This window comes from Pan troglodytes, chromosome 20 (assembly GCF_028858775.2).
Source record: "Pan troglodytes isolate AG18354 chromosome 20, NHGRI_mPanTro3-v2.0_pri, whole genome shotgun sequence".
Taxonomy (NCBI): domain Eukaryota; kingdom Metazoa; phylum Chordata; class Mammalia; order Primates; family Hominidae; genus Pan; species Pan troglodytes.
The window spans coordinates 36,284,465-36,309,338 of record NC_072418.2 but is presented as its reverse complement, the minus strand read 5'-3'; the positions used below and the strand labels follow the sequence as shown (position 1 = coordinate 36,309,338).

At 56.9% G+C, this 24,874-nt stretch overlaps 1 protein-coding gene across 1 annotated transcript; it reads right to left on the bottom strand.

Moving 5' to 3' along the window:
* Positions 1 to 534: 534 nt before the first annotated feature.
* Positions 535 to 13,859, bottom strand: LRP3 (LDL receptor related protein 3). Its single transcript, XM_001153279.6, has 7 exons — positions 13,319 to 13,859; positions 11,397 to 11,444; positions 5,193 to 5,331; positions 3,322 to 3,536; positions 1,812 to 2,928; positions 1,441 to 1,573; positions 535 to 1,187 (listed from the first exon to the last, which is right to left on the bottom strand). The coding sequence occupies exons 1-7, from the start codon at positions 13,389 to 13,391 to the stop codon at positions 600 to 602; spliced, it is 2,313 nt and encodes a 770-aa protein (XP_001153279.1). The 5' UTR covers positions 13,392 to 13,859; the 3' UTR covers positions 535 to 599.
* Between the last annotated feature and the right edge of the window lie 11,015 nt (positions 13,860 to 24,874).

Sequence of the window (24,874 nt, the reverse complement as noted above, 5' to 3'; positions counted from 1 at the left end):
AGGGAACTCCAGGGGCTTCCTGTACAGCAGGCACACACCCCAGCCCTTCCACAGTGCCCAGGAGATTGGACCCTCAGGGAGGGCAAAGGGCGCCTGCCTGGACAGGGGCATGAGGGTTTGGCAGGAGCCACCCAACCCAGGTCCTCCAGAGGCTTTGCTGGACAGGAAGAGGGTGAGGCGTGAGCAAAATAGTCACCACGGATGAGACCCAGCGTCCCCATGGCCCGGCCCCATCCTCATGACAACTCCCAGCTCTAGGGGTGGCTGTTGCCACTGCAGGGCAGATGAAGCAAAAAGGCTCTGGTCCCCTGCTTCTCTGGAAATGGGTTCCCAGAATGGAGTGGGGGGAGAGAAGTGAGACCCCAGGGTGCTTGTGTACACTGGGACCCTGCAGACGGGCTCACCGCTCCACTCTTCTCCCCCCCGTTCAGTCCCACAGCTCCCGCCCACCAGTGCAGCCAGCTGGCTGAGCGCCCAGCCCCTCCGCTGGGGTCCCCGGAGGGCCTCTCCATAAGAAAGGACGCAGAGGCAGGGTAGAAATGACTGTGTATTCCCTGGTTACAAAGCGGGGCTGTGGCGGTCCCCAGCGAGCCCAGCGGTCAACAGACCAACAGGGCCTCATCATCGCTGGCCTCCAGCATTGGGGAGCAGGGGGGCGGGGGGTTCCTGCAGACCCCCAGGGGCTCTGGCGAGTGGGGGCCCAGGGTGCTGCTGGCAGTGGAGGCCTGGGGGTGCGGGTCCTGGGCTGAGCAGGGCTCCCGAGGTGCATCCGCAGGAGCTGGGCCGTCTGCCAGTGGCTCCCTGCGGACCTTTCTGTCCTTGTCCACGGGCCTGCACTCTGGGTCTCGCAGGCCCGAGGGCAAGGGTGGCCCTGAAGGTCCCACCTCCGGTGCACGGCCGGGGGCACTGGGGGGCCTGTCTCCGGCCGCCCTGGTGCTGCCTGTGTCCATGAGCGGTGCTGGGGGGTCGGGGGCAGCCCCTGGAGCAGGCTGGAGGAACCCATCGCCCAGCACGGTCTGTGAGGGGCGTGCTGCGGTCAGCAGTGGGATCTGGCCTCGGGGCACCCGCGGCCGGTGAAAGAGCCGGTTCCAGAGGCGGCCGAGGCGGCGGCGGGAGGGCCCCCGGCGGGAGGCGTGCCGACGCATCTGTCTCCGCATGGCTGTGCGAAGATTCTGCAGCACAGAGGCCTGTGGGGTGGAGCGGGGTGGGGGCGGGGGGATGCGGCTGAGGGGGCAGACAGGCTGCTCAGGGGCAGGAGACAGCACACCCCCAAGGGACCTGAGACCCGAGAGACCACCTTGTCCACCCCCCTACCTGGCCATGGGCCCTCAGGTCACCCTGCGCAGGCCTTGCCTCCCGCTCCTGTGACCCCTGGACCAGCCTCCTCCGCACACTGTCCCAGGTGGCCCCGGAGGGGCCTCACGCCCTCCGGGGGCTCACCTGGGACGCACTGTAGACAGGAAAGTCCTCCACGGGTGGAATGAGGCCCTGGGCGATGAGCTGACCATAGGATGGGGGTGCCTCCCGCCGCACGAACTCAGCCTCCAGGCGCGTCATCTGGGTCTCGAAGGCCCTAGAAGCAGTGGGCGGAGGGCGACATGACTGGGCTGCCCGGGACCTGCAGCAGCAACAACAACAGGATTCCGGGACTACCCTCCACCCAGACACCCCAAGATGTAGGGACCCCAGTGTGCACCAGGGCAGCCTCCATGTAGCTAGTCCAGGCCCCCGTCTGCAAACCCACAGCTGCGGGGACAGCAAGCCTGGGCGATGAAGAAGCCCGGTCCCCTGGCTGCGGGCACAGCGCCCACCTGTACTCCTGCGTGCGCAGTGAGTAGAGCTTGAAGGCGCAGCCCAGCGCGATGACCAGCAGCAGGCCGCACACCAGGCTGCCGATGAGCGCCGCCGTGATGACCTTGCGGGGCACGGCGGCCAGGCACCCATGCTCATCGCTGCCGTCCTGGCAGTCTTCCTGGCCATCACAGCGCCACGTCTCGAAGATGCACAGGTTGGTACCGCAGTGGAAGGTGCCGGGCTGGCAGGAGAAGCAGTTCTTCTCATCGGCGCCGTCGGGACAGCTTTTCTGGTTGTTGCAGCGGTCGGCAGGCGTGTAGCACAGACCACTGCCACCCTCGCAGGGGTACTGGTCGGGCGGGCAGGCAGGGCAGCCCTGCTCGTCTCGGCCGCTGGCACAATGCCACCAGCCATCACAGCGCTGTGGCTCCGAGAAGCAGCCCTGGTCGCCCGGGCTGCCCCCGTCACTGTCACTACTGCTCCCGCACGGCTGCTCCCAGGGGAGGCAATAGCCCTTCACCTGGTAGGTGGCATTGAAGCCGTGGCCGGCGCTGCGGGCGCGCGCGTGGTAGGCCACAGTGAGGCGGCCCTGGGCGGCCTCCAGGCTCACGGGCCGGTGGTTGCTGCGGTAGGACAGCGTCTGCAGCAGGCGGTCCCCGCGCTCGCCCAGGCCCTCGTATACCTGCACGTAGTCGTCGTAGCCCAGCCGCAGTTCCAGCTGCAGCAGCACCCGCCGGGAGTCCTGTGTGTCCACCAGCCACGTGCAGTGAAGGTCTGAGGGCCCGCGAGCGGCGCCGAACAGGTCTGGGGAGGCAAAGGAGCCGTAGAAGCTGCCCAGCCGCCGGCCGCACGCCAGGTCGGGGCAGCCCGCCTCATCGGAGCCGTCGCCGCAGTCCTGCAAGCCGTCACAGCGCCGCTCCACAGGCAGGCAGCGCGTGGAGCGCGCCCCGCTGCATGGGAAGGTCCCCCCGGGGCACAGGCTGCCGGGAGGCTCAGAGGCGGGCGCCGAGCAGTTGCCCTCATCAGAGCCGTCTCCACACTCGTCCACCGTGTTGCACTGCCACGGGCCGGGCAGGCACTTGCCGTTGTCACAGTGGAACTCATCTGCCTGGCAGGATGCCTGGCCCAGCTTCCCTGTGGGGTGGAGACGTAGCAGGGGACAGTCAGGAGACAGAAGAGCCTCCCTTCGGCCAGGGGGCCTGGGGCCAAAAGCGGGCAGGTGGTTCCCCATCACTGTGGCAGCAGAGACCCCTCCAACACCAGGGTGGGCTCTGTCCCTGACCTGAGCCTGGGGTTAGGGGTGAGTTCCCAGGACTAGCCAAGACTGGGAAGTGGGGCCAGTGACCTTGAGAGGCCCAAGGCATCCGCATGCCCAGTCCTGCCACTGTCCTGAGATTGACAGGGCAGTCAGGGGACATCCCACAGGGAGCCAGGGCCCTGTGGAGGGTGCCGCCCCTGTGGGCCGGGAGCCTGTGGGCATGCACGGTGTGCTCCGTGGTGTCCTGCCTGCCCTGCAGCCTCCATCACCTCGGATGTAAGACAGACGGAAGCCCTGGGCCTGGCCGGAGCTGGAGGCGTCTGAGTGGAAGAAAATCCAGACATGGTCGCGGGCAGAGATGAAGGCAGGTGGGATGGCGGAGCCACAGAGGCGGAAGGCCTCCTGGCGGGGTGGGGCTGCTGGGCCCAGCAGGAGCCAGTCCAGGGAGCACTGGTGGGACTCCTCCACGTCAAAGTTGCGGAAGCTGCGGGGGGGCGGAGAGGACCCAGACATGAGGCGGTAGGTGGGATCTCCATGGCCGAGGACCAGCAGGGAGTGGTCAGGCTGGAGCCACGGCCAGGACAGCCAGCCCTGTCCTGGCCGGCTGCCCCCACTCCTCATGTTCCAGACTGCCTGGTTCCTCCACTCCCAGCCACTCTGTCCCCACACTGTCCCCATCCAGGTGTGCACGGGAGGCTCCATGAAGAATTGCGACATCCACGCAGGTCATTTCCAGCTCTGCTGCGGCTCCCCTTCCCTCCATCAGTGCACACAGTACCCCCAGCCCAAAGCCGAAGTGGAGCAGGAAGTCAAGAGCCCCTGCCCCGACACCCTCCCCAAAAGGGCAGTGACCCAAGGGCCCAGAACCCTCCACCTCGGGACCACTGGGATGGGCCCAGCACAAAGTCCCAGGCATGGGAAGCGAGGGTGAGACTGTGCCCACGGGGCTGGCCAAGGCTGCAGCAGGTTGACAGCTTGTCATCTCAGGAGATACACTGGCCCTGAACCACCTGGCCCTTGGGGAAACTGAGGCACAGAGACTAGGATAGACCCTGCCCATGCCCATCACATCCTCACGCATTGCAGCTATGGAGTAAGTCAGGGGTTGCGCTTTTTGGGCTCTGGCATTTAGGAAAACTATGGCAGATGGAACCTATAGTGACTCCCCAGCCAAATGTCCCTGTGACCACCCCTGGCCAGGACCACCGCTCACTGCCTGGCCCCCTTTCCCTCTGCATGTCCCTGCAGCTCGAGCACCCGGGCTTTGCCTGATTCACTCCCCTCCCCAAGGCCCCCTCCAGAAACCATGCTCTGGGCTCAGTGCCAGCCTGGCCCCTGGCCACCCCTGCGGGACAGAGAGGACACCTCTGCCACCTCAGAGACATCAGACCATGCCCACCAGTCCCAGGCTGTGTTCCCAGTGGCCTGTGTGCTGGCCCTGCCTTCCTGGCAGAGCTGAGTGACTGAGACCCCCCACACCCCATGAACGAGGCTCAAACCAGGAAGAGGTCCAGCTTGGGCACCTCGCCACAGAGGCCCGTGGAGACCCAGAGCACTGGACACACTTGCGTGCATGCATTCACATGTGCACATACATGCTTACGGCTCACGCATGGTTACACCTGTTATCTTACATGCATGCGCACATACACGCTCTCTGCGCCTTTGCAGGCATGGCTCGTGCACATACATGTGCTCACACATGCAGTCTCTCACGTGTCCTTTATGTCTTCTCCGACACGGGCTTTTCCATGTGCACAAGCACACATGTGTTCACACACATGCACACACACACTCACATATGCACACACACCTACTTACATGTGCTCACATGCATGCGCACACCACACACCTGCTCAAATACCTACACACGCCTGCCTCACACACACACATCTGCATGCACACACACCTACTCACAAATGCTCACACACATGCACACACCCATACACCTGTTCACACATGAGCGCTCACACACGCCTCACTCATATGCTCACACACATGCACATGATCCCACACCTGCTCACACACATGTACACCCTCAGGCGTGTGCCCTCCACACCTGCTCACACACACACATTCTCACCCACCCCATGCATGTGGGCCCACATTGATTCCTTCCGACACCCCCGGGTGCCCCTACCTGATGGTAATCATGTCACCACGGTCGCCCTGGATGTACCAGCTGCAGTTGGTGCCTGGCGGGTAGTTGAGGGGCCAGGCCGGGCTGTAGATGACCCCACGCCGCTCCGTGTGCTGCTCCAGCTTCCCACTGCAGGCCGCTGTCGGGAGAGGAGGCCGAGAAAGGCCGGCCCATCTTTGGTTGGGATGCGGGTTGCAGTGGGGGGAAGGGGGCTTCAGCACAGGCCTCCCCCATGGTGGGATCGAGTCCAGCCAAGGGTGGCCATGGCCAAGGGCAAGGCCACAACTTGTGACTTCATGGAGGTGGTGTGTACGGGAGGCCAAGGAGGGCCCCCTAGACTTGAGGCAGCTGTAGCCCCCAACCCTATGCAGTGGACTACAGCCTAGGTCCTGTCCCCCGCATCTCTGGCAGAGCTGGGAAAAAACCCACCAACAACCCCTCCTGCCAGCCGGCACCTCCAAGGTGTAGCCTCGTGGCCTCGGGTCAGTGGAGAATCCCACACCCCTAGGCCTGCCCAGCCGGCATAGCCCATCCTGCGATGGCCCCCTGCCTGCCTTCCCTGAGGCTTTGCTCACTCAACAAGTATTTACTGAGCACCTACTACATGCCAAGCATGCATGGTAGGCACACTGAGTAAGGTGGGAATAAGGCCTGCTCTATGGAACTCATAGGCTGGGGGTGGGAGCAGACGAACTTTACGCAGAACCCCTCAGTGGAATGAAGATCCTACAACAGGCCTGAAGAGAGGTGGCAAAGTCCAGCTGTGGCTGGAAACGCCACCTGGATCTGATCACACCTTGTGCAGAATTTGAGTTTTATCCTGAGTACAAGTGGAAAGCCGCCAAAGGTAGATCTCGGAACCAGGTGAGGAAACAGGCTCAGAGAGGGTCAGCGACTTGCCTGGGGCCACACAGCTAGGGAGGGGCAGAGTCAGGAATCACTGTAGGCTTCTGGGGGCCTCAGCTTCTTGCTGCAGCACTGAGCCAGCATGCACTCGTGGAGTGCCAACTGTATACCGCTCAGGTTGAGCAAAGCATCACGCCCGCCAGCTCAAAGGAGGAGCCCTCCATGCCCAGCCCCATGGGCCTCGCTTTAATCCATCCATTCTCCATGCTCTCTGCTTCTAAACCATCCAGGGCAGTGTGGTAAGCCTGCCCTGCCCCGCTGTGCCCTGACCCTCCCAGGACCAGGCGGCTGGCCCCTGCACTTGACCACACCTCCCACCCCATAGCACCCTGACCCTTCCCCGCGCTGGTCCATCTGATTCTCACAACAGCCTGAGATGAAGGCAGGGCCCATTTTGCAGATGGAAAAACTGAGGTGAGGGACGACCCCTTTCCCGAGCCCAGTGACACTCTCTCCTCACTCTCCCATGGCTGGCCCCTGGCACCGTGACCTTGCAAGCCAAGTTCTCTCTGGTTCTCAGCAAGACTCTCTGGCACCCAGCTGCAGGAAAGGAAGGAGAGCCCTCTGGCTGCCTCCCATACTCTTAGGACAAAACCACAATTCACTACAGCAGCGCCAGCCCCCTCCCTGCCCCACACTCTGCCTCATCCCTCCCATAACCCCTAGCCCCCCGGACCTCTCCGATCTCTCACATTGGAGGGGACTTTGCCCTGGAGGCCCTGGTGGTCCCTAGTGGGTGCTATCCCCACCTTCTTATCCCGTTCATGGACTCCTCAGCTTCCACCCCTAGCTCCAAGGTCCCTTCCCAGGGAAGCCCTCCGGGCTAGCCCCCGCAGAGCTCCAACCCTCCATCCCTCCCCCTAGCCTCGGCCACAGAGCATTTCCCTTTCGTTGTTGGGACTGATGGATGAACGTCACACAGGCAGGCAGGGCCGTGCCATGTCCCGGGGCCCTGCACAGTGCCTAACGCATGGCAGGTGCTCCAGAGATGTGGGTCCCTGAGTGGACGGGTCCATCTGAGGACCTGCTGGGCAGCTGGAGCCATGAGCTGAGAGCTGAAGCCCCTTCCCCTGGGGGCCTACTAGGACCATGAAGGCCCAGGTGAGTCGGGACTGTGACAAATAGGGAGCCAGTAACCCCCATGGACAGCTCGTGAGAGCATCAAGGATAAGAACAGAACTCTTGGTCCTAAAGCAAGGCTGGCCACCACTGCGTCACCATCAGACCCTTGACAGTCCCAGGTCAGTGAGGTGCAAGCCAGCACCTCTCCATCTGGAACTCATGCATGGCCCTGGGAGGCAGCCCCCACAATGAGCCTCTGATCCTGCCCCAGAAATAGGGCACTGTACACCCTGCTCCCAGCCAGGAAGGGCAGGAGATAAACTATCAGAAAGGAGTCTCAGGGTGCAGCCACCCAAACATGCAAAGTGGCCCCGGCCCCAGCCTGGTTCCCTTTGCCGGGTGAGGCTACTGGCCATGAGGACCTCACAGAGCCCTGAGGTCCTGAACTGGGATTCCTTGGGAGGTGTAGGGTTAAGAAATCCAAAAGAGACCAGGTGCAGTGGCTCACACCTATAGTCTCAGCACTTTGGGAGGCCAAGGTGGGGGGGATCATTTGAGGTCAGGAGTTTGAGATCAGCCTGACCAACATGGCAAAACCCCGTCTCTACTAAAAGTATAAAAATTAGCCAGGCGTGGTACTGGGCGTCTGTGATCCCAGCTACTCAGGAGGCCGAGGCAGGAGAATCGCTTGAACCCAGGAGGCAGATGTTGCGGTGAGCCAAGATCACACCACTGCACTCCAGCCTGGGTGACACAGCAAGACTTTTTCTCCAAAAAAATTTAAAAAAAAAGAAGGAAATCCAAAAGAAGAGATCTTTCCCATTGGAGGAGGTTCCACAGAAGGGAAGGCCCAGTGAGGCTGAAGTGGTATGGTCCCCCACATTGCATCTCTAAAGCACATGCTAAGCTGAAGTGTCAGCCTCTGAGTCAGCGTGGCTGGGAACCTCCCATGTTCACCTTTTTGCTGAGGGGTAAAAACCTGTGAGGTCCCCTGTCCTGGAGGACAAGGCCAGGGGCAGGGCAAGGCGCTGTCCATTCCTACTCAGCCCCGGAGGCCTCCCCTAGGGGACAGACATAGACCTGCCCCTCTCCTTGGGGCCCTTGGGGGCCAGGTGTCTCACCCACGCTTTCTGGGAAAAGCCAGGTGTCACCTGCCACCTTTCTCTCTTCCCACTCACTTCAGCCAGAACCCTTCTCCCTCATAGACCTATGTCTGACCCCTTCATCAGGGGTTGGGAGGCCACCAGCCACATCAGGAGCAGAGGAAGGGACAACTGCCAGCTGCCCTGCCTCTCAGCAAAACCCCGACAACGGGTGCCTCCAAACAGCCTCACCCCTGGGGGCCCCCCGGAAATTTCCACATCAGGGAAACTTGGTTAAACTGTTTGCTCTTCTCCAAAGCGGGTTGGCAGAGACCATGGTGGGTGCAGCAGCAGCCCAGCCTCATGCAGAGGGGATGGGAGGCAGGAGGGAGGCTGGGTTCTGTGCAGGGAGCTGCAAGTTCTAGGTAGGGACTCCTTTTTTTTTTTTTTTTTTTTTCTGAGACAAGATCTTGCTCTGTCTCCCAGGCTGGAGTGCAGTGGTGCGATCACAGCTCACTGCAGCCTCAACTTCCAGGCTCAAGTGATCCTCCCACCTCAGCCTCCCAAAGTGCTGAGACTACAGGTGTGCCCCACCATGCCCAGCCTAGGCAAGAACCCTGCTTGACCTGAGGCAGACGTGCATGTGGTAGGGGACAGGGTCAGGGGTTGCCAATGAGGAGGGGGATCTCCAGGAATGCCCCGTGGAGGTGAGGTTCATGACAGGCTGTGTAGCAGCTGGCAGGCAGTGAGGGCAGATGGGAGGACTGCATGATTTGCGGGATAATGGGGAAGAGGGAGGGGTTCGGAGGTGTTGGGGGCTGTCAAGAGGTCTGTCTGAGCTTCAGCTGGAGGTGACCTGCCTTCTCTCAGGCAGAAGATGGCCTGGACCCTCGGAGCCATGGTGGCCCACACAAGTAGGGAAGGAATGACCAGGTACTTTCGGGCCAGTGTCCTTTCCTGGTCCAAAGAGTCATCAAATATTCCTGAGAGGACACTGCAAGGCCTGAGAAAGCACAATTTGCAGATCCAATTTCCAAAGTTGATCAATACCCCCGCCAACCTGCCTGGTGTAATCTGACAACGGGGAGCTGGGAGTCCCACCCCAGACGTGCCGGGGAAGCTGCCAGCTGCCTGCAAACTGCATGAAGCCCCTGCCCAGGCCCTCCCCGTTGGAGCCACAGTAGCTTCAGGGCTGAGCCCAGAGGCCGGGGGGATGCAGGAGGTGTTCTGACCAGTCAGGGCCCAACATACCTGGGCTTAGGATGGGGTTTGCTGAGGGGTAAAAACCTGTGAGGTCCCCAGGTAGCCCTGCTAGACCCTCTGGAGCAACTGAGCCTAGTGAGGGTGGAGAAGGGGCTGGGGGAATGTTTCCCAATCCAGGGTCCCACAGAGCAGGAATCCCAGGGAAAGCCCTGGAAATGCAGAGTCATGGAGCTGTGGTGGGAGGTGGGTACCTTGGGCCACCTGCAGGTGGTCAGTAATGCTGGAGGTGTCAGAAGTGGACTCTAGGACAGCTAGGGTCCCAGACCACCACCCATGGCCTTGCACGCTGGGCGTGCAGCTCCCATCACAGAGGGCACCAGGGGTGAACAGCAGCCCCTGGAGTTTGGCAACGTGGACCCTGCTGAGGCCTGAGGTCTTGACAGCTAAGGACAACCAAACGCAAGGACCTGGACAGTGTCCTCCTCGCCCAAGCTCCATGAGTGGCCCTAGTCCCCGGGGAAGCACTTTTCTAAAAGTGGAGTATATGCACATTTGGGGTGACACACCCACCAGCAGGAGGGTGTCCTGGGGCTCACATTCATAAGCTGTGACACCCTCATTCCCCCTTCCCCTGACTCTACCATGGCCACAGACATCTGACCCAGGCTGGGCCAGTCAGCCTTTTCCTGGAAATTGGGATGGGAGACTGGGCCTCCATCAGTTGTGTGGACCAGGACAGCAGACAGGGCTGGGGCTAGGTCAGCGCTGAGCAAGGCCCGGCCCTGGGCCAGCCCGAAGCATCACAGGAGGCCGGGCTCCTGAGAGCACAGCTCAGGGCAGAGAGAGAGGGAAAGAGGCCCAAGCCTGCCAGAGGAGCCAGTGAACACAGCTTCTGTGCACCCTGGGCCTCCCCCTCGACCACAGCAGGGGTCCCGCTGCCTGACAGCTCCGGGTCCTTTCTCCAGCAAGCCGGGCCCTGCACAGAACTAGAAACCCAGGCACCTCCTGCCCCACCGAGCAGAGCAGCAGGCAACGAACAAGTCAGAGGCCCCCATTGTTCTCCCAGGCTGCACCTTGACCTCAGGTTTTGGTTTTGGTTTTACAGACAGGGTCTCGCTCTGTCACCCAGGCTGGAGCACAGTGGAGCCGTCATAGCCCACTACAATCTCAAACTCCTGGGCTCAAGCAATCATCCTGCCTCAGTCTCCCGAGTAGCTAAGACTACAGGCACATGCCACCGTGCCCAGCTAATTTTCAGATTTTTTTTGTAGAGATGGAGTTTCAACTATGTTGCTCAGGCTGGTCTCAAACTCCAGGGCTCAAGCATTCTCTTGCCTCAGCCTCCCAAATGCTGGGATCACAGGCGTGAGCCACAGCACCTGGATGTCAAGACTTTCCCACGGAAGCTGTGATGCAGCTTCTAACTTACACCTTTCTTCCACCCCTGCTCCTGCTTGTCCAAATCTAGTAATTCCCAGGTGGCCCTGCATGGCGTGGCATGTCCCCTCCTTTCAAGAAAATTAATAAAGCCTTCTTTCCCTGGCATGGGCCTCTCTGTGTCACCCCTCAGTCATACCCCTATAAATTAAATCCTAGGAAGCCCATGGCCTGCATGAGGCACAAGATGTCAATTCCACAGGACCCTCGGCAGCTTGCCGGTGGTATAAAGCCACCACGTGCCAGGCACCACACTAAGAGCTTGCCTCACTGGCTCATGGAATACTAAGAGCCAGGTTTTGAGTAGACCTTGTTATTTCACCCACTTTACAGATGAGGAAACTGGGGCTCAGACAAGTTGAAGCCTGTCCAAAGCCAAACAGCTCCTTTGTGATGTAGAAAAGATGCACACAGGAACTCGGGGTAGTGCCAGGACCCTGAAGGCCTGTCCTCAGGGACCACTCACCCAAAAGGGACCGAAGGAGTGGAGGAAGGAGAGAAAGTGCTTACTTACCTAAGGCAGGAACCGCACTGCTCAGTCTCCCGGTGAGAAAGATGTTCACTGTGGGAGATACAAAGAAAGGGTCAGGGGTCCCACATACCTGCTGGGGACCAGCAGCAGCCCATGAGGGACACCACAGCTAAACCCAAGGCTGGCCCGCTGGTCCCCTTCCTCTTACAGGGCAAGGCCCAGAGCGCAGCCCAAGACTGCCCATCAAGAGGGCCCCTACCACCTCACCCCCACCTCCCTGCCTCCATGTTCTGTTATCCAGGCTGGAGTGCATAGCTCACTGCAGCTTCAAACTCCTGGGCTCAAGCAATCCTCCCACCTGAGCGTCCCAAGTAGCTGGAACTACAGGTGTGCACCACTATGCCTGGTTATTTTTTTATTTTTTATTTTTGTAGAGATGAGGTCTCACTGTGTTGCTCAGGCTGGTCTTAAACTCCTGGCCTCAAGCAATTCTCTTGCCTTGGTCTCCCAAAGTGCTGGGATTACAGGCACCTGCCACCGCACCCTGGCCTGCTCCTACAACTTTGAAGGGCTTCCCCCTACCAAGGGGCTTTGCTCGCCCAGCAGCAGCAGAGGCAGGAGGGGAGGCAGTTCTGATAATCCCCATTTACAGGGCACCCAGCTAGTGACGGAACCATCCTCTTCCCCCGTGCCAAGCTGACCTTGAGGAGGAAAGCAGAACTCCCCAGCCACCCCTCAAGCACCCACCTCCATGGGGTTTGGCCCTTACTTTCACCTTCTGCTCTGGCCCGGGGGGTTACGGGCCCAGAGTCGGGGGGTGGGGGGAAACCCAACTTCCCGGGGTTCAGGATGTGGGTCAGATCCTGCCTGGCCAGGAAGCAGGAACCGCTGCCCCCACCCAGGACACCCAGGCCCCCTGGACAGAGCCAGGCCAAAGCTCCTGAGCATGGAGCGCCTGTCCCCCTGCTCTGCTCAGCAGGGATGCCAGCACCCAGCAGCTCAGAGCCCAGCACACATGACCCCGCACCGAGGTTGGGGTGGGCGCGCTGGGGTTACACCCTCAATGCTCCCCAATGGCACATTCCCACTGAGCCAGGCTCACACAGCTGGGGCACGGGCCTGCCAGAGCCTCGGAGCTCCCTGAGGCCTGGGGGTGATTACTTTGTCATTTCAGTGGCTTCAGCAAACCTGTCAGGTTACAGAGCCCTCACTGGTGACATCACAGGGTGTCCCCTAATGACCCCCAGTTCTTATAATGGCCTCCCTCCTTCATCACAGTAAATAAAGGAGCCATGTGGGTTGGGGATTTAACTCCTTCTCCTCTCGCCTACACAGAGCGCTGGAAAGCTGGACAGAAAAACTCCCGGACAGGGCGGGAGCCCCTCCCACCCCATGCCTGGCCTTGACCGGTCCCTGGCCCAACCCAAGCACCCTCCTAAACTGAACAGGCCTGCCTGGGGGCTGAGAGACACAAAGGGAAAACAGGAGTCCCCTGGAAGCCACCTCCACACTGGCACCCTCCTCCAGCCCTGCCTCGCACCCCGAGTCCCCATCTGCGGCTTACACCAGCCCCCACCCCAACTCCGGGCCGGAAACAGTTTCTTCTTCAGGGGACAGCCGGCCTGGCCTTTGTCCCCAGCTCCCGGGGCCCCCTCGTCTCCAGGCTCAGCGCGGGCGGGCCGGGTTGAAGGCTGCCGCCTGCATGAAGGGCCGCCTGCCAGCGCTCAGCCCGGGCTCCGGGCGCTACTCCGAGCGGGGCGGGAGCCGGGGCTGCGCCACCAGAGTCGCCCTCCCAGGCCCGGGGCCAGGCGGGCAAGCGGTGCTGGCCCCTCTCTGGGTCTCCGCGCGGGAGCCACCGCGGTGGGGGGCTTGGGATGCCGCGGCCGGAGAGGGGGTCGGTCAGGGCGCGGCGCGGACTGCCATGCGGGGGACCCGGACCTGCCCGGCCCGCGCGGCCCACTCACCCAGACAGACGACGGCCAGCTGCGCCCGGGCGCCCGGCGCGCCCTCCAGCCCCGCGGCCGCGCGCTTCTCCATGCCGGGCCCGACCGCCCGCGGGCGCCGCCTCCTGCCCCGCGGCTCCGGCTCCGGTTCCGGCTGCGGCTCCGGCTCCGGCTCTGGCTCTGGCTGCGGCTCGGGCTCGGGCTCGGGCTCGGGCTAGGGCTCGGGCTCCGGCTGGCGTGGCTGCTGCGGCCCGGGTGCAGGCGGCGGCTCCCGAGGCGTCTTTGTGCGGTGGCGGTGCAGGCCCGTAGGGCGCGCGGGGCCACATCGGCCGCGGCGTCACGGGCCCTGCGGGGGCTCAGCGGCGGCCGCCAGGGAAGACCCCCGCCCGCCGCTGCCCCCGCGCCCCGGGAGCCCCGCCGCGGCCGGCCTGGGCCCGGGGACCCCCGGCGCGCCCATGCCCCGCGGCGCGCAGCCCGCCCGGCCCCGGCGTCCCCGGGCCGCCCCGCGCTGCGCCCAGCCCGCCCGGCCGGGTGCCGCCGGTAGAGCGTCCGTGGGTCTGTCAGTCCTCCCGCCCGGCCCCTCGCCCGCGCCCGGAGCCTGGAGGCCGCGCTGCGCCAGCCACGTGACGCGCCAGCCGAGCCGCAGTGGCGCTCGCTGGGCGGGCGGAGGCGGCTGGGGCGGGCCGGGGGCGCACGCCCCGCCTCGGGGTGCTGGACAGCTCTGCGCACCAGCCCCGCCCCGCCCGCGCCCCCCGCCGCGCTCCCCGCGCTCCAGCCCAGTGCTCCAGGCAGCCGGTGCTCGCCTGGCCTCCTCCCGGGCCCACGAATTGATCCCTCCTGGAGCCGGCTGTGCTGAGGAGGACCGGGGAGCGAGGATTGGGAAAAGGTGGGAGAGAGAGGGCTGCTTAGGGACCTCATAGGAGTGGCACAAGGGTCCCTGTTCCTGCCCCTCCGCTTCTTTCATTTGCCACAGTCCAAGTGCCCTGTCACGTCTCTAAGAGGAACCCCCTGTGCCAAGCAAGACCTGTCAGGGGACATTGGTGAACACACCAGAGGCCTCTGGAGATCTCCCAGGGCCCCCTGAGCCCACCCTGTTACCCACTATCCTCGTGAGGCTGGGGACTTGGGAGGAGGCCTGCTTCTTAGGCTGGGGGTGCCCTCTGGAGAGCTGCCCACCAAGAGGTTGAGTCCAATGAGGCAGGAACCAGGAGAGACAGGGGGAAGGTTTGAGAAGGCCATTTAGGGCCAAGACGGATGTGAAATCAGAGGTCCCCAAAGGCTCCATGGCACAGCGGGCCCACCAACCTGAGCTGAGGCTCCCAACTCTTTTCTAACACCCCCAGACCCTCATTTGATATTCTCCGTTTATGGAGAGAAGGTTGAGTGAAACTGATGGTCCGTTAGTGAAAGCGTAGACAGTCACTCACTCACTCGCACTGTGCAGGTTGATTGGATTTTAATAAAAAATGGGGGGAAGAAAAATCCTTTTAGTTTTTCTGGGTTTTCTTATTCTCTCTCTTCTAATTCCTTTGGTGATTTTTCCAAAGCAGACTTCTTAGGAAATGTATTAAAGGACGTAAAAATCAAATAACAAGATACATTACAGATTGATGGCATAGAGCACTAGCCTATGTGTAATTTGGTTTCAGAGTTTCCTCAGACTGCTGACTGTGGAAGAGCAGGCATTTATTTACGCATGGCAAAAATGCTCAACAGAGGCAGGGGCAATGGTTGGGTGGATCTGCCGTTTGTTCGTTTGTTGTTGTTGTTGTTGCTGCTGCTGCTGCTGCTTCTTAGTTTTTTTAGAGACAGAGTCTCACTTTTTCACCCAGGCTAGAGTGCAGAGCTGCAACCATAGCTCACTGTACCCTCAAACTCCTGGGCTCAAGCAATCCTCCCACCTCAGCCTCCCAAGTAGGTGGGATGACAGGTGTGCACCACCATGTCAGGCTAATTTTTTCATTTTTTTGTAGAGACAAGGTCTTGCTCTGTTGCCCAGGCTGGAGTGCAGTGGTGTGATCACGGCTCACTGCAACCTCAAACTCCTGGACTCAAGGGATCCTCTTGCCTCAACCTCCCAAAGTGCTGGAGTTACAGACAGGACCCACCACACCTGGCCAAAATATGCGGTTTTGGTGAAGATGCTGCCTGCTTCAATGCATGTTTTGCACTTTATGTAAGGAATCTAGGGTCCAGACCAATGACCAATATGGGAATCATGTTGGAGCCTGAAGCAAAAGAAAAATGGGAGCCCCTAGACACACTTATCAAAATATCCTCCCATATTTTGAACCAAGTGGAAAGGCTAAGAAAAGCTCTACAATCACAATATGACTATATCTAAATCCATGCTCCCCAATCTATGCACATCCCATTGTGAACCCTCATAAACCCATAAGGCAAGAAATGGCCAAGGTACCCAGGAACCTTGGGCTGATTGGAAACAACTGTCCCCATTGCACACACACAAAAAAAATTGCATTAAAGTTGATTTATCTTCATTATTGAGTTTTTTGGCACTTCCTTCAATTCTGTGCCCAAGGTGAGTGCCTCACTGCCCTATCCTACTCCCCGCCCATATTGAGACCCCGGCCCATAACTGACACCCCATTTCCCGTTTGTCTCATGATGGTCTAGTGCCCCCTAGAGGTTGCTGTGCCAGGCAAGACCCTTGCTGGGGGTCCCCAATGCAGCTCTGGCCCAGTCCTCTCCCCCACCGCCCTCTCACCACTTCTGGAAAGGTTCCTGGTATTCCTGTCTCTGCTTCAACACTCTTCCACGCTAGCTGCAATCGCCTGGGTCTCTCCACCTCTGAAACCTTTTCGTAAACCTCCCTCATTGACTCAAGCTATATCCAGAACGTGTCTATTCATCACAACCCAAAAGCTTCTAACCATTGGAGAATTCAGTACTGGGAAGGAGATGGTGGGCATGGACCCAGAACATGGGAACTGACTGGCTGGGGCAGGTGAGGGAGCAGTGGTGGGGCAGAGGGGCTCAGACATGAGAGCAGGGGCTTCCTGGCAAGAAGCTGGCCTTCCCAGTTAGGAGGAAGCAAAGCTGCTGTCACAGTCACTGTGGGCCAGTGACGCCTTCAGGAATCTGCTGCAGGAGTGAGGAGCCACAGGACATGCAGACAGGAGACGGAAGGGACACAGAGGCATCCCATGTAAGTCCCCACTCCATCCCATACGAGAGGGCCACCACCATTGCCCACTCATCAGCCACATACCCCGAGCCCTCGTGGGACACAGAAGAAACCAATGACACAGGAGAGTCCCACATCCTCCCCCAACATTCACCCACAGGCAGATGCAAACTCAAGCGCTCTCTTATCCAGCTGCTTACCAGACACTAATGAAGAGGACTCTGTGTTGAATGGTCAGTGTCTTTCCTGATTTCAAATAACTAGAACCAGCCAGGCACAGTGGCTTACACTTGTAATCCCAGCACTTTGGGAGGCCGAGGTGGGCAGATCACTTGAGGCCAGGATTCGAGACCAGCCTGGGCAACATAGCAAGACCCTGGCTCTACAAAAAAAAATTTTTTTTAATGTGCTGGGCGTGGTGGTATGCATCTGTAGTCTGAGCTACTCAGGAAGCTGAGGTGGGAGGATTGCTTGAGCCCAGAAGTTTGAGGCTGCAGTGAGTCATGATCACACACTGTACTCCAGCCTGGGCAACAGAGTGAGATTCTGTCTCAAAAACAACAACAACAAAAATCCTACAATCTATTTGAAGGTCAAAGGCCAAAAGTGGCTTTGGCAAATAAAACTGAAAAAATTGTTTTATGATCACCTGCCCAAGTTTATCACAGGTGACTTCCAAGAGGGCAAACCTCTCACTATTCTAGCTGAGCCATAGACCAGACACCCCTCACCCCCACATCTGCCCCTTCTCTACTGTGCCCTACTCAGTTCACGGCCACGTCCATTACTGAGTTGATCATTTTTACTCCAGTCTCCCTACATCCAATCCATCACTACAGCCTGCTGGTCCCCATGATGTATCTCAAATCTACCCACCTTTCTCCATCACCGTGACCACCTCCCTGGTCCCAGCCACCATCTCCTGTCTCCTGGACCTCCACAGAGGCCTCCCTCCATGTGCTCCCTTGCCTCTCAATTCATTGCTCACATTTTTAACATGCAAATTGGTTCATCCCCACTGCTGAAAATGCTCCAGAACAGACTTCAAAGTTTTTAGCTCAAGCTGCATGATCCTGTGAACAGCCCTGCCTGCCACCTTCTCCAAGCCCCACTCATCACCAGCTTGCTCTGGCCTCAGAATGTTTCCGCTCCCCTCAGAGCTAATTTCTATCCTTCTGCCTGTTCCATCAGGCGAATAGTCAAGCCAGAGAGCGTTTGGAGGGAAGTTCTTGATCCTGCCAGCAGCCGCTCCAGCACATGGACATACTGATGGATCCCCAGGTCTCCAGGGCCCCCTTGGAGAGAACTGCAAGCACCTGGGGCCAGCAGTGAAAGAGGAAGGTCTGTCTATCCAGTCTCTCCTTGGGCAGAAACTGTCCTGAAATGCTTTGCGCAGTGGTGTGATCATGGTTTGTTGTAGCCTTGATCCCTCCCGGAACCCTAGCAGAGGTGCCTCACAGGAAGATGTCTTCTAAATGGCTATTTTGCTCTCGTATACATTTTTTTATTATTGTTTGTTTGTTTGAGACAGAGTCTCATTCTGTCACCCAGGCTGGAGTGCAATGGCGTGATCTTGGCTCACTGCAACTTCTGCCTCCTGGGTTCAAATGATTCTCGTGCCTCAGCCTGCTGAGTAGCTGGGATTACAGGCATGCACCACCATGCCCAGCTAATTTTTGTATTTTTAGTAGAGATGAGGTTTCACCATGTTGACCAGGCTGGTCTTGAACTCCTGGCCTCAAATGATCCACCCGCCTTGGCCTCCCAATGTGCTGGGATTACAGGAGTGAGCCACCGCACCCGGCCATCGTATACATTAAAATCCATGTTTCACCAATGACATTTGAAAAGCTCAGCCATTTGGGTAGAAATTAACATGAGGGCCTGTGACTGTGGGATTTCTGAACAGAAGTTAATGTCCAACTTTGGAGTAAGATGGTGAAAGGACAAGAAAGAAAAGAAGAGAAAAAATGGAGCTTTTGAGAAAGGGTGTTGATATGGTTTGGCTGTGTTCCCATCCAAATCTCATCTTGAACTGTAACTCCCACAATTCCCAAGTGTTGTGGGAGGGACCTGGTGGGAGGTAATTGGATGATGGGGGTGGGTCTTTCCCATGCTGTTCTTGTGATAGTGAATGAATCTGATGAGATGTGATGGTCTTATAAAGAGGAGTTCCCCTGCACAAGTCCTCTCTTGCCTGCTGACATGTAAGAAGTCTCTTTGCTTTTCCTTCATCTTCCACCATGACTGTGAGGACTCCCCAGCCGTATGCACCTGTGAGTCCATTAAACCTCTTTCCTTTATAAATTACCCAGTCTCGGGTATGTCTTTAACAGCAGTGTGAAAACGGACTAATACAGGTGCTAAGGTTTATTTGAATTAAACATATCAAAATCACAGAGAGATACCACTTTGCCTCCATTAGGATGGCTATGGTGGGGGGCAGGGGTGGAATACACAGAAAACAACACATGTTGGCAAGGATGTGGAGAAATTGACATTTTTGTGCATTGCTGGTGGGAGTGTAAAATGGTGCGGCTACTGTGGAAACCAGTATACGGGTTCCTTAAAAAATTAAAAATGGAATTACCATGTAATCCAGCCATTCCACTTCAGGGTATATACCCAGAAGAATTGAAAGCAGGGACTCAGACAGATCCTTGTACACCCATGTTCATTGCATCATCATTCACAATGACCACAAGGTGGGAGTAACCAAGTGTTCCTTGATAGATGAATGAATAAGCAAAATGTGGTCCATCCATACAATGGAATATTATTCCGTTTTTTGTTTCTTTGTTTTTTTGGGTTTCTTTTTTTAGACAGAATCTCCCTCTGTCGCCCAGGCTGGAGTGCAGTTGTGCAATCTCAGCTCACTGCAACCTCCACCTCCCAGGTTCAAGCAATTCTCCTGCCTCAGCCTCCTGAGTAGCTGGGATTACCGGCACGGGCCGCCACACCTGGCTAATTTTTGTATTTTTAGTAGAGACAGTGTTTCGCCACATTGGCCAGGCTGTTCTCAAACTCCTGTCCTCAGGTGATCCACCTGCCTCGGCCTCCCAAAGTGCTGGGATTACAGGTGTGAGCCACCTATTCAGTCTTAACAGAAGGAAATTCTGACACATACTATGACATGGATGAAACTTGAGGACATTATGCTAAGAGAAATAAGCCAGTCACAAAAGGACAAATATTGTCTGATTCCGCTTACAGGGGCACCTTGCATAGTCAAATTCATACAGACAATAAACAGAATGATGGTTGCCAGGGGCTGAGAGGAGGGGCAAATAGAGAGTTATTTAATGGGTAAGGAGTTTCAGTTTGGGAAAATTAAAAGTTCTTGAGATAGATATGTGGATGGTTGTACAACAATGTGAATGTATTTAATGCCACTAAACTGTACAGCTACAAAGGGTTAAAATAGTAAATTCCATGTGTCTTTTACCATAAAAAAACAAACAAACAAAACAAAATCAAACAAAAATACAAGGCCAGAAGCAGTGGCTCATGCCTGTAATCCTAGCACTTTGGGAGGCCAAAGTGGGCAGACCACTTCAGGCCAGGAGTTCGAGACCAGCCTGGTCATCATGGTGAAACCCCATCTCTACTAAAAATACAGAAATTAGCTGGGTCTGGAGGCGCACGCCTGTAATCCCAGCTACTCGGGAGGCTGAGGCAGGAGAATCACTTGAACCTGGGAGGCAGAGCTTGCAGTGAGCCGAGATCGTGCCACTGCATTCCAGCCTGGCAACAGAGCGAGACTCTCTCTCTCAAAAAAAAAAATGATAATAATAATAATAATAATAAATTTAAGGCCAGGCGCAGTGGCTCACGCCTGTAATCCCAGCACTTTGGGAGGCCGAGGCGGGCGGATCGTGAGGTCTGGAGTTTGAGACCATCCTGACCAACATGGTGAAACCCCATCTCTACTAAAAATACAAAAAATGAGCCAGGCCTGGTGGCGCACGCCTGTAGTGCCAGCTACGCGGGAGGCTGAGGCAGGAGAATCGCTTGAACCCGGGAGGTGGAGGTTACAGTGAGTCCAGATCGTGCCACTGCACTCCAGCCTGGCGACAGAGCAAGACTCCGTCTCAATAAATAAATAAATAAATAAATAAATAAATAAATAAATAAAATAAAAATAAATTTAAAATACTACAAATAAACTGGCAACATATATGGTTGCAATCACAGCATTTCCTCCTGAGTTCAATGGGGTGGGACAGCTGGCCGGGGTTGCTGCTTTGACTTCAGTGCAGCTTCCTAGCATTTCTGCAATCCCGGGGCAGTGGCGGGGATGCAGGGGGCAGGAGGGGTGGTAGAGTTTGGTCAGTCCAGGTGGGAACTGCAAAGCTCAGAGCTGAGTGCCTGCTCGCCTGTGGGAGTGCCCAGACACACCCAGCCACAGTGCACCCATCCAGCCTGCTGTGTCTGCAGGCACATCCGGGGCAGTGGGCACGGTGTGTCCAAGTGCATCCAGCCATAGACACTCTCCAAGCTGCAGCCAGTTCCTAGAACCTTAATAGACCAGCGGCAGTAAAATCATTTCACCTTCAATATTGTGCAGTAATTTTAAAATTATAGGCCTGAAACGGTGATAGTAAGTATGTCATAAAAGCACCATTCCAAAAAAAAAGTGTTTTATTGCAATGAAAATGTTAGCAGCAGGTCGCCCCTTGGTTTACATAACCTTCTCTGCGGGAACTTCCAGTGCTGAGTGCAGTTCCCATTTTCAACCAAAAAGCTCCCTCGGCCTTGCTGAAGCACTCAGAAGTACCCTCAAGCAATAATCATTTGTGTATTGATTTGGGGGAGAGTCAATCCAATCCCGTCCACCTCACTAAATTATTAATGAAGCCAAGCACATCAGAAACCCCAAGATGGGTTAACAGGTAAGGTTTGTTCTTTAACCCTGTTGGCGCCTGATATGGTTTGGATATTTGTCCCTTTCAAACCTCATATCGAAATGTGGCCCTCCAGTGTTGGAGGTGGGGCCTCGTGGGAGGTGTCTGGGTCTTGGGGTGGATTCCTCACGAATGCCTTGGTGCCCTCCACACAGTAATGAATGAGTGAGAGCTGATTGCTTAAAAGAGCCTGGCACTTCCTCCCACTTCCTTCCTCTCTTGCCACGTGGCACTGGCTCCCCGTTTGCCTTCCGCCTTCATTGGATTTTTTTTTTTTTTTTTTTTGAGACCCAGTCTCACTCTGTCGCTCAGGCTGGGGGGCAGTGGCACAATCTCGGCTCACTGCAACCTCCACCTCCCAGGTTCAAGCAATTCTCTCGCCTCAGCCTCCAAAGTAGCTGAAACTACAGGCACCTGCCACCACGCCCAGCTAATTTTTGTATTTTTTAGTAGAGATGAGGTTTCACTATGTTAGCCAGGCTGGTCTCAAACTCCTGGCCTCAAGTGATCTGCTTGCCTCAGCCTCCCAAAGTGTTGGGATTACAGACATGAGCCACCATGTCTGGCCTTGATTGGAAGTCTCCTGAGGCCCTTGCCAGAAGCAGATGCTAGTGCCAAGCTTCTTGTACAGTCTGCAGAACTGTGAACCAAATAAACCTATTTTCTTTATAAATGACCCAGCCTCAGGCATTCCTTTACAGCAACACAAAGCAGGTTACTACAGAGCCACAGGAATAAAGGTGACACCCTGAGACAGCCTGAGTCTCGAGGCCTAAGTACAGATTGTGGGAATGCAAGGCTGGAGGGGTGGATGAAGAGAGCCATGGACGAGCCCTTCCGTCCCAAGGAGTGGCCCCTCCTTAATCATAGCAGGTGAGAGGAGCAGACCAAGCTCGCTTTCAGCCAAGCTCAAAGCAGCTGGCAGAGGGGCTCCAGGTGTCTGGTAGCAAGACCACCAGCCCTGAGAGACAGAGAGACAGAGAGAGAGAGAGAGAGAGAGAGAGAGAGAGAGAGAGAGAGAGAAAACCTGGGATTCCCTGGGGGATGAAATAGGAAGCAGGCAGTGCTACCCACTTGCTGGAGCTCCGTGGGCCCCTCCACCACCACAGACAGCCCATCTTTATTATGAACTTAATAGCTGTATTTAAATCCATTCATTTTTATATTATTTAAGAACAGTGTTATGTTGGCCCAAACCAAATGAAACAACATTACAAAGGGGGAAAGGGCTGGGCATGGTGGCTCACGCCTGTAGTCCCAGCACTTTAGAGGGCCAAGGCAGGAGGATCACTTCAGCTCAGGAGTTTGAGACCAGCCTGGGCAACTTAGTGAGACCCCCATCTCTATAAAAAAAAAAAAATAGCCAGGCACAGTGGTGCATGTCTGTAGTCCCAGCTACTCAGGAGGCTGAGGTAGGAGGATAGCTTGAGCCCAGGAGTTCAAGGCTGTAGTGAGCCATGATTGCACCACTGCAGTCCAGCCTGAGGGACAGAGTAAGACCCTGTCTCTAAAAGGGGGGAGGGAGAGGATTATTATGAAACATGAATTAAATTTTTTAAAAAGAAAATAAAGTAGGCTGGGCACGGTGGCTCACACCTGTAATCTCAGCACTTTGGGAGGTCAGGGTGGGCGGTCACTTGAGGTCAGGAGTTCGAGATCAGCCTGGCCAACATGGTGAAATCCCGTCTCTACTAAAAATACAAAAATTAGCCTAGCATGGTGGTGCACGCCTGTAGTCCCAGCTACTCAGGAGGCTGAGGCAGGAGAATCGCCTGAATCTGGAAGGCAGAAGTTGTAGTGAGCCGAGGGATCACACCACTGCTCTCTAGCCTGAGTGACAGAGCGAGACTCCGTCACAAAAAAAAAAAAAAAGGAATTCAATTTCCCACAAATGAAGTGCGGCGATGTTTATGGAATTCACTGGTGTTGCCATGTTCCCCACCAATCTGAAGCAGCTGGCTTGATAGAACAGTGGAATGGCTTTTTTCTTTTTTCTTTTTTTTTTTGCACTCTGTCGCCCAGGCTGGAGTGCAATGGTGCGATCTCAGCTCACTGCAACCTCTGCCTCCTGGGATCAAGTGATTCTCATGCCTCAGCCTCCCGAGTAGCGCACGCCACCACGCCTTGCTAATTTTTGTATTTTTAGTAGAGACGGGGTTTCACCATGTTGGTCAGGCTGGTCTCGAACTCCTGACCTCGTGATCCGCCTGCCTTGGCCTCCCAAAGTGCTGAGTATACTGGCGTGAGCCACTGCGCCCGGCCTGGAATGGCCTTTTGAAGACGCAGTTACAGCATCAGCTCAGAGGCGATACCTTGCAGGGTTGGAGCAAGGTTGTTCAGAAGGCGGCATAAGCTCCGAATCAGCGTCCGATAGATGGCGCTGCTGCTTCTAGCCAGGACTCGAGGGTCCAGGAATCAAGGAATGGAAAAGGAATGGCACCGTTCACTATTACCCTTAGTGAGCCACTAGGCAATTTTGTTTCCTGTTCCTCCCATCTCATGGTCTGCTGGCCTAGAGGTCTTACCTCCAAAGGAAGGAATGATTCTGCCAGGAGTCACAGCACTGATTCCACCGAACTGGAAGCTGAGACTGACTCCTGGCCACTCTGAGCTCCCCATGCCTCTGAATCAATGAGCAAAGAAGGGAGAGACTGGGCTGGCTGGGGTGATGGACCTTGCCTGCCAAGGGGAAATTGGAACACCACTCACGCTGGAGGTGAGTAAGGCTATTTGGAACTCCGGAGATCCCTTAGAGGGATCTCGGTGTACGTGTTCCAAACTTCTCTCCCCATCTATGGCTTACTTTTTTTTTTTTTTTTTTTTTTTTTGAGACAGAGTCTTGCTCTGTCACCCAGGCTGGAGTGCAGCGGCACAATCTCGACTCACTGCAACCTCTGCCTCCTGGGTTCAAGTGTTTCTCCTGCCTCAGCCTCCCGAGTAGCTGGGATTACAGGCACCCACCACCATGCCCGGCTAATTTTTGTATTTTGGGTAGAGACGGGGTTTCACCGTGTTGGCCAGGCTGGTCTCAAACTCCTGACCTCAAGTGCTCTGCCTGCCTCGGCCTCCCAGAGTGCTGGGATTACAGGCATGAGCCACCACACCTGGCCCTATGGTTTACATTTTTACTTTCTCTTTTAAAAAATGTAGGCTGGGTGTGGTGGCTCACACCTGTAATCCCAGCACTCTGGGAAGTCAAGGCCGGCGGATCAGTTGAGCTCAGGAGTTCAAGGCCAGCCTGGCCAACATCGTGAAACCCCATCTCTACTAAAAATACAAAAAAATTAGCCGGGTGTGGTGGTGGGCGCCTGTAATCCCAGCTACTTGGGCGGCTGAGGCAAGAGAATCACTTGAACCCGGGAGGCAGAGATTGCAGATCGTGCCACTGCACTCCAGCCTGGGCGACAGAGTGAGACTTCATCTAAAAAAAACAAAGAGCTTTGGGATTCACTGAAAGAGGGAAATCAGAGGTGCGCACTCCAGCATCAGAGGAATCTGATCAGCCTGGCCGTCTCCAGGGCTTGA

What these genes read in the sequence shown, in the direction of transcription:
- LRP3 (XM_001153279.6), bottom strand. Translation starts at nt 13,391, where the DNA reads ATGGAGAAGCGCGCGGCCGCGGGGCTGGAGGGCGCGCCGGGCGCCCGG. An exon ending in GCTGGCCGTCGTCTGTCTGG is followed by an intron (nt 11,445 to 13,318) that starts GTGAGTGGGCCG and finishes TATCTCCCACAG; the next exon opens with TGAACATCTTTCTCACCGGG. An exon ending in CAGTGCGGTTCCTGCCTTAG is followed by an intron (nt 5,332 to 11,396) that starts GTAAGTAAGCAC and finishes CTCTCCCGACAG; the next exon opens with CGGCCTGCAGTGGGAAGCTG.